This window comes from Salmo salar, chromosome ssa04 (genome assembly GCF_905237065.1).
Source record: "Salmo salar chromosome ssa04, Ssal_v3.1, whole genome shotgun sequence".
NCBI classification, from domain to species: Eukaryota; Metazoa; Chordata; class Actinopteri; order Salmoniformes; family Salmonidae; genus Salmo; species Salmo salar.
The window spans coordinates 7,385,078-7,399,708 of record NC_059445.1 but is presented as its reverse complement, the minus strand read 5'-3'; the positions used below and the strand labels follow the sequence as shown (position 1 = coordinate 7,399,708).

The 14,631-nt window shown below is 42.5% G+C and overlaps 1 protein-coding gene across 1 annotated transcript in view; it reads left to right on the top strand.

Annotated features, from left to right (window-relative positions):
* The window catches only part of LOC106602244 (uncharacterized), a 60,762-nt gene extending 48,690 nt beyond the window's left edge, over positions 1-12,072 (top strand). The window contains exons 12-15 of the mRNA XM_045717612.1: positions 6,998-7,246; positions 7,367-7,509; positions 7,750-7,853; positions 10,069-12,072. Of these exons, the coding sequence (XP_045573568.1) occupies positions 6,998-7,246; positions 7,367-7,509; positions 7,750-7,853; positions 10,069-10,228 (656 nt within the window). The 3' untranslated portion in view covers positions 10,229-12,072. The remainder of the gene's footprint in view (positions 1-6,997; positions 7,247-7,366; positions 7,510-7,749; positions 7,854-10,068) is intronic.
* The last annotated feature ends 2,559 nt before the right edge of the window (positions 12,073-14,631 follow it).

Below are 14,631 nucleotides of genomic sequence, written 5' to 3'. Positions count from 1 at the left end.
ACCCTATTAGCACTGTACTTTTGACAGTGCACTACATAGGGAACAGGGTGCCATTTGGGACTGCGTAGCAGTTCCTATTTCAGTCAAAGTCAAGCACTGCCAAAAATGTGACAATAAATAAATAAAAAATGCATCAGCTCTACTTGAGTACACAAACCATGTCTACAGTGCATTTGGGAAATATTCAGATGTCTTCACTTTTTCCACATTTTGTTACATTACAGCCTTATTCTAAAATTGATGAGGGGAAAAAAATATTGAATCAATCTACACACAATACCGCATAATTGTCACTTACCATAGAAAGCTGTTATTTTCTATGGTAGAGTAGGTCAGGGCGTGACAGGGGGGTTTTCTAGTTTAGTTTTTCTATGATGTCATGTTCTAGTTTTGTATTTCTAGGTTGGGTTTTGTTTGGGATGATCTCCAATTAGAGGCAGCTAGTCATCATTGTCTCTAATTGGAGATCATACTTAAGTAGGTGTTTTTCCCACCTGGGTTTGTGGGAGATTGTCTTTGAGTTAGTGTATGTTTCACCTCTGTGTCACGGTTTGTTGTTTTTGTTATTCAGTTTATTTATATGTATTGCATAGTTTCACAGTTCAATAAAAATGTGGAACGATACATACGCTGCACTTTGTTCCGCTTCACCCTACGACAACCGTGACAATAATGACAAAGGGAAAACAGGTTAATAGATTTTTTTCCAAATGTATAAAAAAAAAAAACATAAATACCTTATTTACATAAGTATTCAGACCCTTTGCTTTGAGACTCGAAATTGAGCTCAGGTGCATCCTGTTTCCATTGATCATCCTTGAGATGTTTGTACAACTTGATTGGAGTCCACCTGTGGTAAATTCAATTGATTGGACATGATTTGGAAAGGCATACTCCTGTCTATATAAGGTCCCACAGTTGACAGTGCATGTCAGAGCAAAAACCAAGCCACTAGGTCAAAGGAATTGTCCATAGAGCTCAGAGACAGGATTGTGTCAAGGCACAGATCTGGGGAAGGGTTCCAAGAAATTTCTGCAGCATTGAAGGTCCCCAAGAACACAGTGGCCTCCATCATTCCTAAATGGAAGGAGTTTGGAACAACCAGGACTCTTCCTAGAGCTGGACGCCTGGCCAAACTGAGCAATCAGGGGAGAAGGGCCTTGGTCAGGGAGGCGACCAAGAACCTGATGGTCACTCTGACAGAGCTCCATAGTTCTTCTGTGGATATGGGAGAACCTTCCAGAAGGACAACCATCTCTGCAGCACTCCACCAATCAGGCCTTTATGGTGGAGTGGCCAGACGGAAGCCACTCCTCAGTAAAAGGCACATGACAGACAACGCAGGAATGGCTTCGGGACAAGTCTCTGAATGTCCTTCAGTGGCCCAGCCAAAGCCCGGACTTGAACTTCGATGGAACACCTCTGGAGAGACTTGAAAATAGCTGTGCAGCGATGCTCCCCATCCAACCTGACAGAGGTTGAGAGGATCTACAGAGAAAAATGGGAGAAACTCCCCAAATACAGGTGTGCCAAGCTTGTAGCATCGTCCCCAAGAAGTCTCAAGGCTGTATTCGTGATGTAAATGTGATATTTCTGTTTTTTATTTTTAATAAAGTTGCAAAAACTTCTAAAAAACTGTTTTTGCTTTGTCATTATGGGGTATTGTGTGTAGATTGATGAGGGGAGAAAACACTTTAATACATTTTAGAATAAGGCTGTAAGAAAGTCAAAGTGTCTTTTTTTCCGAATGCACTGTATAAGCCTGGGATATCAACCATTCAAAGTTGGCCTTAGTGGGAGTGACCATAGAATTCTATGTAAGTGACCTTACTGAGTAAAATATTTGCCATTAGGCTATGTCCTTTGCTAGCAAATACATTCCCCCTGGTCGTCACTAGTTAACACAGCCACAAAGTCATAATTATGGCTAAGCACTAATTTCTCTTCTTAAAATGTAGTTTTAACCTAACCTAATTAATGAAGGCCAAGTTTGATGCGTTGATATACCAGACCTTCCGAGTATTTGGGCGGAAGTGTCTGGGAACGAGATTAGGTGTAATCTAAAATAACTTAACTTTAGAGCGTGTTTCATACTTCAGCACAGCATTTCACTATTTTTAAAGCACATGTTTATATCATATTCAACATAGTGGGGTTATGTCACATTTGACATGGGTGATATTGTCACACAGTTATGCCACGTTTATGAACCCTTTATAAAGCATAACATGCACTTATATATGCTATATAACACATTGATGTACAGTCGTGGCCAAAAGTTTGGAGAATGACACAAATATTAATTTTCACAAAGTCTGCTGCCTCAGTTTGTATGATGGCAATTTGCATATACTCCAGAATGTTATGAAGAGTGATCAGATGAATTGCAATTAATTGCAATGTCCCTCTTTGCCATGCAAATGAACTGAATCCCCAAAAAACATTTCAACTACATTTCAGCCCTGCCACAAAAGGACCAGCTGACATCATGTCAGTGATTCTCTCGTTAACACAGGTCTGAGTGTTGACAAGGACAAGGCTGGAGATCACTCTGTTATGCTGATTGAGTTCAAATAACAGACTGGAAGCTTCAAAAGGAGGGTGGTGTTTGGAATCATGCCAGTAAGATTGCACGTAAATCAACCATTTATCGGATCATCAAGAATTTCAAGGAGAGCGGTTCAATTGTTGTGAAGAAGGCTTCAGGGCGCCCAAGAAAGTCCAGCAAGCGCCAGGACCGTCTACTAAAGTTGATTCAGCTGCGGGGGATCGGGGCACCACTAGTACAGAGCTTGCTCAGGAATAGTAGAAGGCAGGTGTGAGTGCATTTGCACGCACAGTGAGGCGAAGACTTTTGGAGGATGACCTGGTGTCAAGAAGGGCAGCAAAGAAGCCATTTCTCTCCAGGAAAAACATCACGGACAGACTGATATTCTTCAAAAGGTACAGGGATTGGACTGCTGAGGACTGGGGTAAAGTCATTTCCTCTAATGAATCCCCTTTCCGATTGTTTGGGGCATATGGAAAAAAGCTTGTCTGGAGAAGACAAGGTGAGCGCTACCATCAGTCCTGTGTCATGCCAACAGTAAAGCATCCAGAGACCATTCATGTGTGGGGTTGCTTCTCAGCCAAGGGAGTAGGCTCACTCACAATTTTGCCTAAGAACACAGCCATGAATAAAGAATGGCACCAACACATCCTTCGAGAGCAACTTTTCCCAAATCAAATCAAATCAAATCAAATGTATTTATATAGCCCTTCGTACATCAGCTGAAATCTCAAAGTGCTGTACAGAAACCCAGCCTAAAACCCCAAACAGCAAGCAATGCATGTGAAAGAAGCACGGTGGCTTGGAAAAACTCCCTAGGAAAAACTCCCTAGAAAGGCAAAAAACCTAGGAAGAAACCTAGAGAGGAACCAGGCTATGAGGGGTGGCCAGTCCTCATAGCCTCATAGCCTGTTATAATAGCCTGTTATAATATCGATATTATAACAGAACATGGTCAAGATGTTAAAATGTTCATAAATGACCAGCATCGTCAAATAATAATAATCATAGTAGTTGTCGAGGGTGTAACAAGCACGTCCGGTGAACAGGTCAGGGTTCCATAGCCGCAGGCAGACCAGTGGAAACTGGAGCAGCAGCATGGCCAGGTGGACTGGGGACAGCAAGGAGTCATCATGCCAGGTAGTCCTGAGGCATGGTCCTAGGGCTCAGGTCCTCCGAGAGAAAGAAAGAAAGAGAGAAAGAGAGAATTAGAGAGAGCATATATAAATTCACACAGGACACCGGATAAGACAAGAGAAATACTCCAGATGTAACAGACTGACCCTAGCCCCCCGACACATAAACTACTGCAGCATAAATACTGGAGGCTGAGACAGGAGGGATCAGAAGACACTGTGGCCCCATCCGATGATACCCTCGGACAGGGCCAAACAGGCAGGATATAACCCCACCCACTTTGCCAAAGCACAGCCCCCACACCACTAGAGGGATGTCTACAACCACCAACTTACCGTCCTAAGACAAGGCCGAGTATAGCCCACAAAGATCTCGGCCATGGCACAACCCAAGGGGGGGGCGCCAACCCAGACAGGAAGACCCAACCATCCAGGAACAGTTTGGTGACGAACAATGCCTTTTCCAGCATGATGGAGCACCTTGCCGTAAGGCAAAAGTGATAACTAAGTGGCTTTGGGAACAAAACATTGATATTTTGGGTCCATGGCCAGGAAACTCCCAGACCTTAATCCCATTGAGAACTTGTGGTCAATTCTCAAGAGGTGGGTGGACAAACAAAAACCCACAAATTCTGACAAACTCCAAGCATTGATTATGCAAGAATGGTCTGCCATCAGTCAGGATGACGAACCACTGCTTTTAATCAGGGCAAGGTGACCGGTAACATGACCGAATACAAACATTTTAGCTATTCCCTAGGCAAGGCAATCAAACAAGCTAAGCATCAGTATAGAGAGAAAGTAGAGTCGCAATTCAACGACACAGACACGAGAGGTATGTGGCAGGGTCTACAGTCAACCACGGACTACAAAAGAAAAACCAGCCCCGTCGCGGACCACGATGTCTTGCTCCCAGACAAACTTAACAACTTCTATGCTCGCTTTGAGGACAACACAGTGACACTGACAAGGCACGCTACCAAAACATGCGAGCTCTACTTCGCTGCAGCCAACGTGAGTAAAACATTTAAACGTGTTAACCCTCGCAAGGCTGCAGGCCCAGACGGCATCCACAGCCGCATCCTCAGAGCATGCGCAGACCAGCTGGCTGGTGTGTTTACGGACATGTTCAATCAATCCTTATCCAAGTCTGCTGTTCCCACATGCTTCAAGAGGGACACCATTGTTCCTGTTCCCAAGAAAGCTAAGGTAACTGAGCTAAATGACTATCATCCTGTAGCACTCACTTCCGTCATCATGAAGTGATTTGAGAGACTAGTCAAGGACTATATCACCTCCACCCTACCTGACACCCTAGACCCACTCCAATATAGTCACCCACTCCCTATTCACATCAACGGGACAGTAGTGGAGAAGGTGGAAAGTTTTAAGTTCCTCGGCGTACACATCTGTAACGGCCGTCGTCGGAATGAGACCAAGGTGCAGCGGAAGATGTGTTCATCGTAAATGATTTAATAAATGAAAAAACACTATACAACAAAAAAACAAGAAACCGACAGCCAAACAGTTCTGTCAGGTGCAAACACTAAACAGAAATCAATCACCCACAAACCCCAAAGGAAAAACAGGCTGCCTATGTATGACTCCCAATCAGCAACAACGAACTACACCTGTGCCTGATTGGGAGCCACACACGGCCAAACCAAAGAAACAAACCAACATAGAAAAATAAACATAGAACGCCCACCCATGTAACACCCTGGCCTAACCAAAATAGAGAACAAAAAAACCCTCTCTATGGCCAGGGCGTTACAACATCACGGACAAACTGAAATGGTCCGCCCACACAGACAGTGGGTAAAGAAGGCGCAGCAGCGCCTCTTCAACCTCTGGAGGCTGAAGAAATTTGGCTTGTCACCAAAAACACTCACAAACTTTTACAGATGCACAATCGAGAGCATCCTGTCGGGCTGTGTCACCACCTGGTACGGCAACTACTCCGCCCACAACCATAAGGCTCTCCAGAGGGTAGTGAGGTCTGCACAACGCATCACCGGGGGCAAACTACCTGCCCTCCAGGACACCTACACCACCCGATGTCACAGGATGGCCAAAAAGATCATCAAGGACAACAACCACCTGAGCCACTGCCTGTTCACCCCACTATCATCCAGAAGGCGAGGTCAGTACAGGTGCATCAAACCAGGGACCGAGAGACTGAAAAACAGCTTCTATCTCAAGGCCATCAGACTGTTAAACAGCCATCACTAACATGGAGTGGCTGCTGCCAACATAATGACTCAACTCTAGCCACTTTAATAATGGAAAAATGTATGTAATAAATGTATCACTAGCCACTTTAAACAATGCCACTTTATATAATGTTTACATACCCTACATTACTCATCGCATATGTATATACTGTACTCTATACCATCTACTTCATCTTTCCTATGCCGTTCTGCCATCACTCATTCATATATTTTTATGTACATATTCTTATTCATTCCTTAACACTTGTGTATATAAGGTAGTTGTGAAATTGTTAGGCTAGATTACTTGTTAGATATTACTGCATGGTCGGAACTAGAAGCACAAGCATTTCACTACACTCGCATTAACATCTGCTAACCATGTGTATGTGACAAATACATTTGATTTGATTTGATTTGATTTGGATGTGGCCCAGAAGTTAATTGACAGCACACCAGGGCGGATTGCAGAGGTCTTCAAAAAGAAGGGTCAACACTGCAAATATTGCAAGACACTTTGCAAGACTCACTGCAAGTCTCTTTGCATCAACTTCATGTAATTGTCAATAAAAGCCTTTGACACTTGTAATTATACTTCAGAATTCCATAGTAACATCTGACAAAAATATCTAAAGACACTGAAGCAGCAAACTTTGTGGAAATTAATATTTGTGTCATTCTCAAAACTTTTGGCCACGACTGTAGTGCTTATGAAAGCACAAGGAATGCTTTATAAACCTCTTTTCGCGACGTCAATCATGTCTTTTATAAGCAGTGGTGGAGTGATATTTGTTTATGACATCATAATTTCTCAAGTTTTATGTGTGTTCTCTTTATAGAACACACATAAAATGCATACTCCGATTGCAACGTCTGACTATATCCACATTGTCTCAAGAACATGTTATATTTTTAACACCTTCCTACACCAAGTTAGGCATACCTCATTTCAAAATAGACTGTAAACATCAATGTCAATAATGAAAGATAATTCATCACGTTTTACTGGTGAAATGTTCACACTGCATGCCAATCATCTCAGTCATTATCATGGGAATATGCATTTAGATTTCTTGACTATATGTATCAATGCTTTCCAGATAACAGAGGCAATGAGACTGCAGAGAGAGACCAGCTACAGACCAGTTACAACACCCTGACTGAAGAGAGAGGCCAGCTACAGACCAGTTACAACACCCTGACTGAAGAGAGAGTCCAGCTACAGACCAGTTACAACAACCTGACTGAAGAGAGAGGCCAGCTACAGACCAGTTACAACACCCTGACTAAAGAGAGAGACCAGCTACAGAAGGAAAGAGATGATCTCATGACAAAGTTCTCTAATCTGAGTGAGTTTACCTGATAAATGATCATAACATCACATATCTAATATGCGGTAAACTTGTGTTCTTATTCTACAATAATAGGTGCAGAATAATAAGATGGAAATGCATGTTTTTGTGTTGTAGAACAAACCTGTCCTGAAGGCTGGCAGAGGATTATCTCCAGGTGGTACTTCATCTCTACTGAGACTGCAACCTGGAAGGAGAGCAGAGAGGACTGTCTGAAGAGAGGAGCAGACCTGGTGATCATAAACAGTGATATGGAACAGGTGAGTGAGTGAGTGAGTGAGTGAGTGAGTGAGTGAGTGAGTGAGTGAGTGAGTGAGTGAGTGAGTGAGTGAGTGAGTGAGTGAGTGAGTGAGTGAGTGAGTGAGTGAGTGAGTGAGTGAGAGAGTGAGTGAGCGAGTGAGTGAGTGAATCAAACATCTCTTGGTTAGTAATGTATCTTCCAGTATTTAACACATGTAGCCTATAGTAGTTGACAACATCAGTATCTTTCTCACCAACAGCAGTTTCTCTTAAGCTTCAATAAGAGAGCCTGGATTGGTCTGACTGACTCTGTTACTGAGGGGACCTGGAAATGGGTGGACGGCACCCCACTGACCACCCCAAGGTAAGAGACTACTGCTCTATAATAACACTGACCACCCCAAGGTAACAGATTACTGCTCTATAATAACACTGACCACCCCAAGGTAACAGACTACTGTTCTATAATAACACTGACCACCCCAAGGTAACAGATTACTGCTCTATAATAACACTGACCACCCCAAGGTAAGACACTACTGCTCTATAACAACACTGACCACCCCAAGGTAAGACACTACTGCTCTATAACAACACTGACCACCCCAAGGTAAGACACTACTGCTCTATAACAACACTGACCACCCCAAGGTAAGAGATACTGCTCTATAACAACACTGACCACCCCAAGGTAACAGATTACTGCTCTATAATAACACTGACCACCCCAAGGTAACAGACTACTGCTCTATAATAACACTGACCACCCCAAGGTAAGAGACTACTGCTCTATAATAACACTGACCACCCCAAGGTAAGAGACTACTGCTCTATAATAACACTGACCACCCCAAGGTAATAACACTCTCATCAGTGTAAGGAGTAGGACTGATTCTCTGTGTTGTTCATAATCCATTGACTACAAGGTGAGATTTGACCATCCAGGTGTGATAGACACCTTTAACAAATTACATGTTGCTTCAAATCATGTTCAATGATGTCATTCCACAAGCACTAAAGATATATCATAAAATGTCATAAAAAAATACAAATAAAGTGTTGGATCTTGGTCCAAAAAAGGCTGTGCTCCTTTTAAAGCTGAATAAACATGTGTGTATTTATATTGACCCCTTTTTTTACTTTTTTTACACTGACTCTATGCACACACTCACTAGACTCTACCCACACACTCACTAGACTCTACCCACACACTCACTAGACTCTACCAACACACTCACTAGACTCTACCCACACACTCACTAGACTCTACCCACACACTCACTAGACTCTACCCACATACTCACTAGACTCTACCCACACACTCACTAGACTCTACCCACACACTCACTAGACTCTACCCACACACTCACTAGACTCTACCCACACACTCACTAGACTCTACCCACACACTCACTAGACTCTACCCACACACTCACTAGACTCTACCCACACACTCACTAGACTCTACCCACACACTCACTAGACTCTACCCACACACTCACTAGACTCTATCCACACACTCACTAGACTCTACCCACACACTCACTAGACTCTACCGACACACTCACTAGACTCTGCCCACACACTCACTAGACTCTACCCACACACTCACTAGACTCTACCCACACACTCACTAGACAGTACCCACTCACTCACTAGACTCTACCCACACACTCACTAGACTCTACCCACACACTCACTGGACTCTACCCACACACTCACTAGACTCTACCCACACACTCACTAGACTCTACCCACACACTCACTAGACTCTACCCACACACTCACTGGACTCTACCCACACACTCACTAGACTCTACCCACACACTCACTAGACCCTACCCACACACTCACTAGACTCTACCCACACACACACTCACTACACTCTACCCACACACTCACTAGACTCTACCCACACACTCACTAGACTCTACCCACACACTCACACATACTTACACTGATTCTCAAACACACACATACATGTACACACAAAACACACACACACGTGTATTGACGTCACAATTCAGTCCCATTCAAAACCTTATTTTCCCTAACCCCTAACCCGTACTCTTACTCTAAACCTAACCCTAACCATAACCCTAAAACTAACCCTAGCTCCTAAACCTAACCCTAGCTCCTTACCCTAACACTAAAACTAACCCTAAACTTAACCCTAACATAACCCTAAAACTAACCCTAGCCCCTAACCCTAACCCTTAATGTAATTCTAACCCTAATACTAATTCTAACCTTAACCCTAAACCCCCTAGAAATAGCATTTAACACGTAAACACACACTTTCACACTATTTCACACTCTTTCACATTCTTCACACTCACTGTGCTACTCTGTTTATTACCTATCCTGATTGCCAAGTCACTTTCTATTTTGTGTTAATATTTTCCTTTTTTTATATAGCAAAAGTTTAATTAATATATGTTTTACTGTTTAACTCTGCATTGTTTGGGAAGGACCCATACCTAAGCATTTCATGGTAAAGTCTACACCTGTTCTATTTTGCGCATGTGACAAAATAAAATTGTAATTATTTTATTTTCTCTGTCTTGTTTACCCTGTAGTTACTGGTACTCACAGCAGCCTGATAATGGCCGTGACTACCCAGAAAATGGGGAGGAGGACTGTGTTGAGTTGAACACAGTAACATGGCGTCCTGTAAAGGCATGGAATGACCAATCATGTTTACTCAATCGTTACTGGATTTGTGAGAAGGTGGTTTAACAACACCATGACAACAGAGGAGGCTGGTGGGAGGACGCGCACACATACAGCACCTTACACATGTACACAACTTCATTCTCTCTCTCTCTCTCTAAGACACACACACCAACACACTGTAGGTACTGTACTGGGGGATAAAACAACCTGATAATTGTGATGTACCAGGATAGACTGTAACTAGGACTGTGCTGATGGTAATATTGGGTATTCTGAGCCTGTAGATAAATATTATGACATAGCATTTACCTATACAGTAGCTCATTATATAGAGTGCTACAGTATCTCTCTCTAGTTAAACAGTGTGTAGACATACTGTCATCTGTAAAATGCTTGCATTCATTATTTTAAAAAGAAACATGTTATGTGATTTGCCATAGGCTTGTGCTTTTTTCATAATCAATTATTAGCATAAATCTCTTTAGTTCATCTTCTTACTAAGGCTCAGATTAAGTAAGAAAGGAACCTAGCAGGTTTACCAGCTTCCTGATTGAATGTGATTGGATTGTTTAAACAATGTGACTTGCAGTTGGACACAGACAGAAGGCAGAACAGTACTGAGAGGATACACACTGCACGCAGGCAAACACACACACAGACACACGTGTGAAGTTCCCCTTTTCTGATAAAGATGCAGACAGATGTCCCACACACATCTCTGACTAACTTTTCACACTGATGTCACACACACACACACACACACACACAGCATAGATAAAAGAAAAAGGCCCCTATCGATGGCATAGAGAGAGTACGAGCCATAATGTGAACTCCATTTGAAGGCTGTGGAAGCCACAAACAGGCCTATCAAAGTGATAGGATGAAAGGCTGCACTCGACACTACTTGTTGTGAAGCAGCTATCATGTTATATCACTGTGTTTAGAATATCCTGTGAGGTCTAACAACTTCCTGCTTGAAGGTGATTGGATTCTTAAAACATTCTATCAACTGTAGTGGACCACAGACAGACAACAGAGAGGAACCTGGTGGAGATGCACATCAGAGTAACTACTCAACTACTAGTCACTGAAGTTAGAATCATACAGTAGATATTACCATTAGGAGTCAGTTAGAAAGGTAATCATACAGTAGATATTACCATTAGGAGTCAGTTAGAAAGGTAATCATACAGTTAGTTAACTTCTTCAGAATCCTGAATTTCCACCTGTCTGACGTGCCCAAAGTAAACTGTCTGTTACTCAGTCCCAGAAGCTAGGATATGCATATAGAAACACTCTGAAGTTTCCAAAACTGTTAAAATAATGTCTGTGAGTGTAACATAACTGATATGGCAGGCGAAAACCCGAGAAAAATCCATCCAGAATCCATCCTTTTTGGGAGGACACAGCCACTTTCAATTGAAGTCTATTGTCCATTCAAATGAATAGGACCCAGATTGCAGTACCTATGGCTTCCACTAGATGTCAGCAGTCTTTATACAAGGTTTCAGGCTTGTTTGTTGAATAATGAAGAAGTAGTAGAGGATATTCCAGAGGAAGTACAATAGGTTTGTTAGTGTTTTTGCGCACGTGAATGAGTGTGCGCACTTTGTTCTTCATCAGATGACAACCCTAGGACATTATGTTATACAATACATGCATGTTTTGTTCAATCAAGTTCATATTTATATCAAAAAACAGCTTTTTACATTAGCATGTGACTAGCACGTTGTTACACAGGTAGGTGAATCTTTAAGGTTCCGGTGAATTTACTAAATTACTCACGATAAACGTTCACAAAAACCATAACAATTATTTTAAGAATTATAGATACAGAACTCCTTTATGCACTCGCTATGTCCGATTTTAAAATAGCTTTTCTGTGAAGGCACATTTTGCAATATTCTGAGTAGATAGCCCGGCCATCACAGGCTAGCTATTTTGACACCCACCAAGTGTGGTACTCACCAAACTCCGATTTACTATTAGAAAAGTTTGATTACCTTTGCTGTTCTTCGTCAGAATGCACTCCCAGGACTTCTCCTTCAATAACAAATGTTGGTTTGGTTCCAAATAATCCATAGTTATATCCAAATAGTGGCGTTTTGTTCGTGCGCCCGACGTGTTTCGTGACAAAAAAAAATTGAAATATTCCATTACTGTACTTCGAAGCATGTCAAACGTTGTTTAAAATCAATTTTTATGCTATTTTTCTCGTAAAAAAGCGATAATATTCCGAACGGGAGTCGTTGTTTTCGTTCAAAGAGAGAGAAAGTAAACATGGTGTCGGCTGGTGCACGCGCCTCCAGTCTCATTGTCCTCTGATCGACCATTATCCAAATGCGCTAATGTTTTTCAGCCATGGCCTGCAAAGCCACCATTCATCGTTCTGGCGCCTTCTGAGAGCCTATGGGAGCGTTAGAAAATGTCACGTTATGCCAGAGATCCCCTGTTTTGGTTAGAGATGATCAAGAAGGCCAAGACATAGTCAGAGAGAGCGCTTCCTGTTTGGAATCTTCTCAGGTTTTGGCCTGCCAAATGAGTTCTGTTATACTCACAGACACCATTCAAACAGTTTTAGAAACTTTACGGTGTTTTCTATCCAAATGAAACATTTATATGCATATTCTAGTTACTGGGCAGGAGTAGTAACCAGATTAAATCGGGTACATTTTTTTTATCCGGCCGTGCAAATACTGCCCCCTATCCCCAACAGGTTAACCGGAAGTTGTCCCGCAAGTGGGAGGCCTATCCCTGCAATGAATACACTGTTTAGAGGGAAGAGGACAAAGCTGAAACCGATACAGCATTGTGACTGATCCAAAAGGCTGAAAATAATCTATAGGCAAAAATGAATTACAGCTGAAAGCAAGAATGATAATACCAATAATATCTTCTTTCTGCTGAAGTGTACACTCGTCCACTACTTCCCATAAATCTAAAAGCCTTGGGTTGGTGTAGGCATGTGCGCTAGATTCCCATACACCAGTCATTTCCTTTCAAATCCATAAAGGGAAGTGAACAAGTGCACACTTCTGGAGAAAATGTTGAATATTGGAAACCACCGCTTGGCTCTTTCTGAATTCACCTTCCCTCAATTCCTTGTCCTCTCTCCTCGCCTCATTCTCAAAACGCATTGGAAGAGAATATCCAAGGTCCCCCCCCTCAGAAGTTCTCCTCCGATGTTTTTTGAGAAGGATTTAAGGACAGGCAGTGGCGACATGTCATTCAGGGCAGGTGGGCCAGAGCTTTAATTCTAGCATGAATTCATGTCACATATCAGATAATTCATGTCACAAATCTTCTCTCTCTCTAACTCCCCTTGCTTTCTCCCTCTCTCTCTCTATCTCGCTCTTTCTGTCTCTGTCCCCTCTCTCTCCCTCTCTCCTCCCTCTCCCTCTCCTCTCCCCTCGCTTTCCCTCTCCCCTCTTTCTCCTCTATTCCCCCTTCTCCCTCATGTCACATATCAGGTAATTCATGTTATACAGTGCCTTGCAAAAGTACTCATCCCCTTTGGTGTTTTTCCTGTTTTGTTGCATTACAACCTGTAATTTAAATGGTTTTTATTTGTATTTTGTGTAATGGACATACACAAAATAGTCCACATTGGTGAAGTGAAATGAAAAAAATTACTTGTTTCAAATAAATACAAAACGGAAAAGTGGTGCATGCATATGGATTCACCCCCTTTGCTATGAATTTCCTAAATAAGATCTGGTGCAACCAACTATCTTCAGAAGTCACATAATTAGTTAAATAAAGTCTACCTGTGTGCAATCTAAGTGCCACATGATCTGTCACATGATCTCAGTATATATACACATCTGTTCTGAAAGGCCCCAGAGTCTGCAACACCACTAAGCAAAGGGCAACACTAAGCAAGATGCACCATGAAGACCAAAGACCTTTCGAAAACAGGTCAGGGACAAAGTTGTGGAGAAGTACACATCAACAACAAAAAATGTATCGTAAACTTTGAACATCCCACGGAGAACCATTAAATCCATTATTAAAAAATGGAAAGAATATGACACCACAACAAACCTGCCAAGAGAGGGCCACCCACCAAAACTCATGGACCAGGCAAGGAGGGCATTAATCAGAGAGGCAACAAAGAGACCAAAGATAACCCTGAAGGAGCTGCAAATCTCCACAGCAGAGATTGGAGTATCTCAGGAACACACAATCTGGTCAAGCGATGGTGGGTTTGTGCCCATTGGCAACATTGTTGCCAGTGGCGTCTGTTGAGGACCTGCCTTATGTCATGACATGGCCCTCTTTGGGTATAGCGAGTACCATCCACCTCTCTCTCCCTCTCTCTCCCTCCTACACCCATGTTCTGTTATCTCAGGTCGTAAATTCCTGGAGGAGACTCTCTCCTCATGGCCATGCATTATAGAGAGAGAGAGTTTCACAGTAGAACAAAGGACCATCTTCTACATCACAGAACTTGAGAACTGAACAAT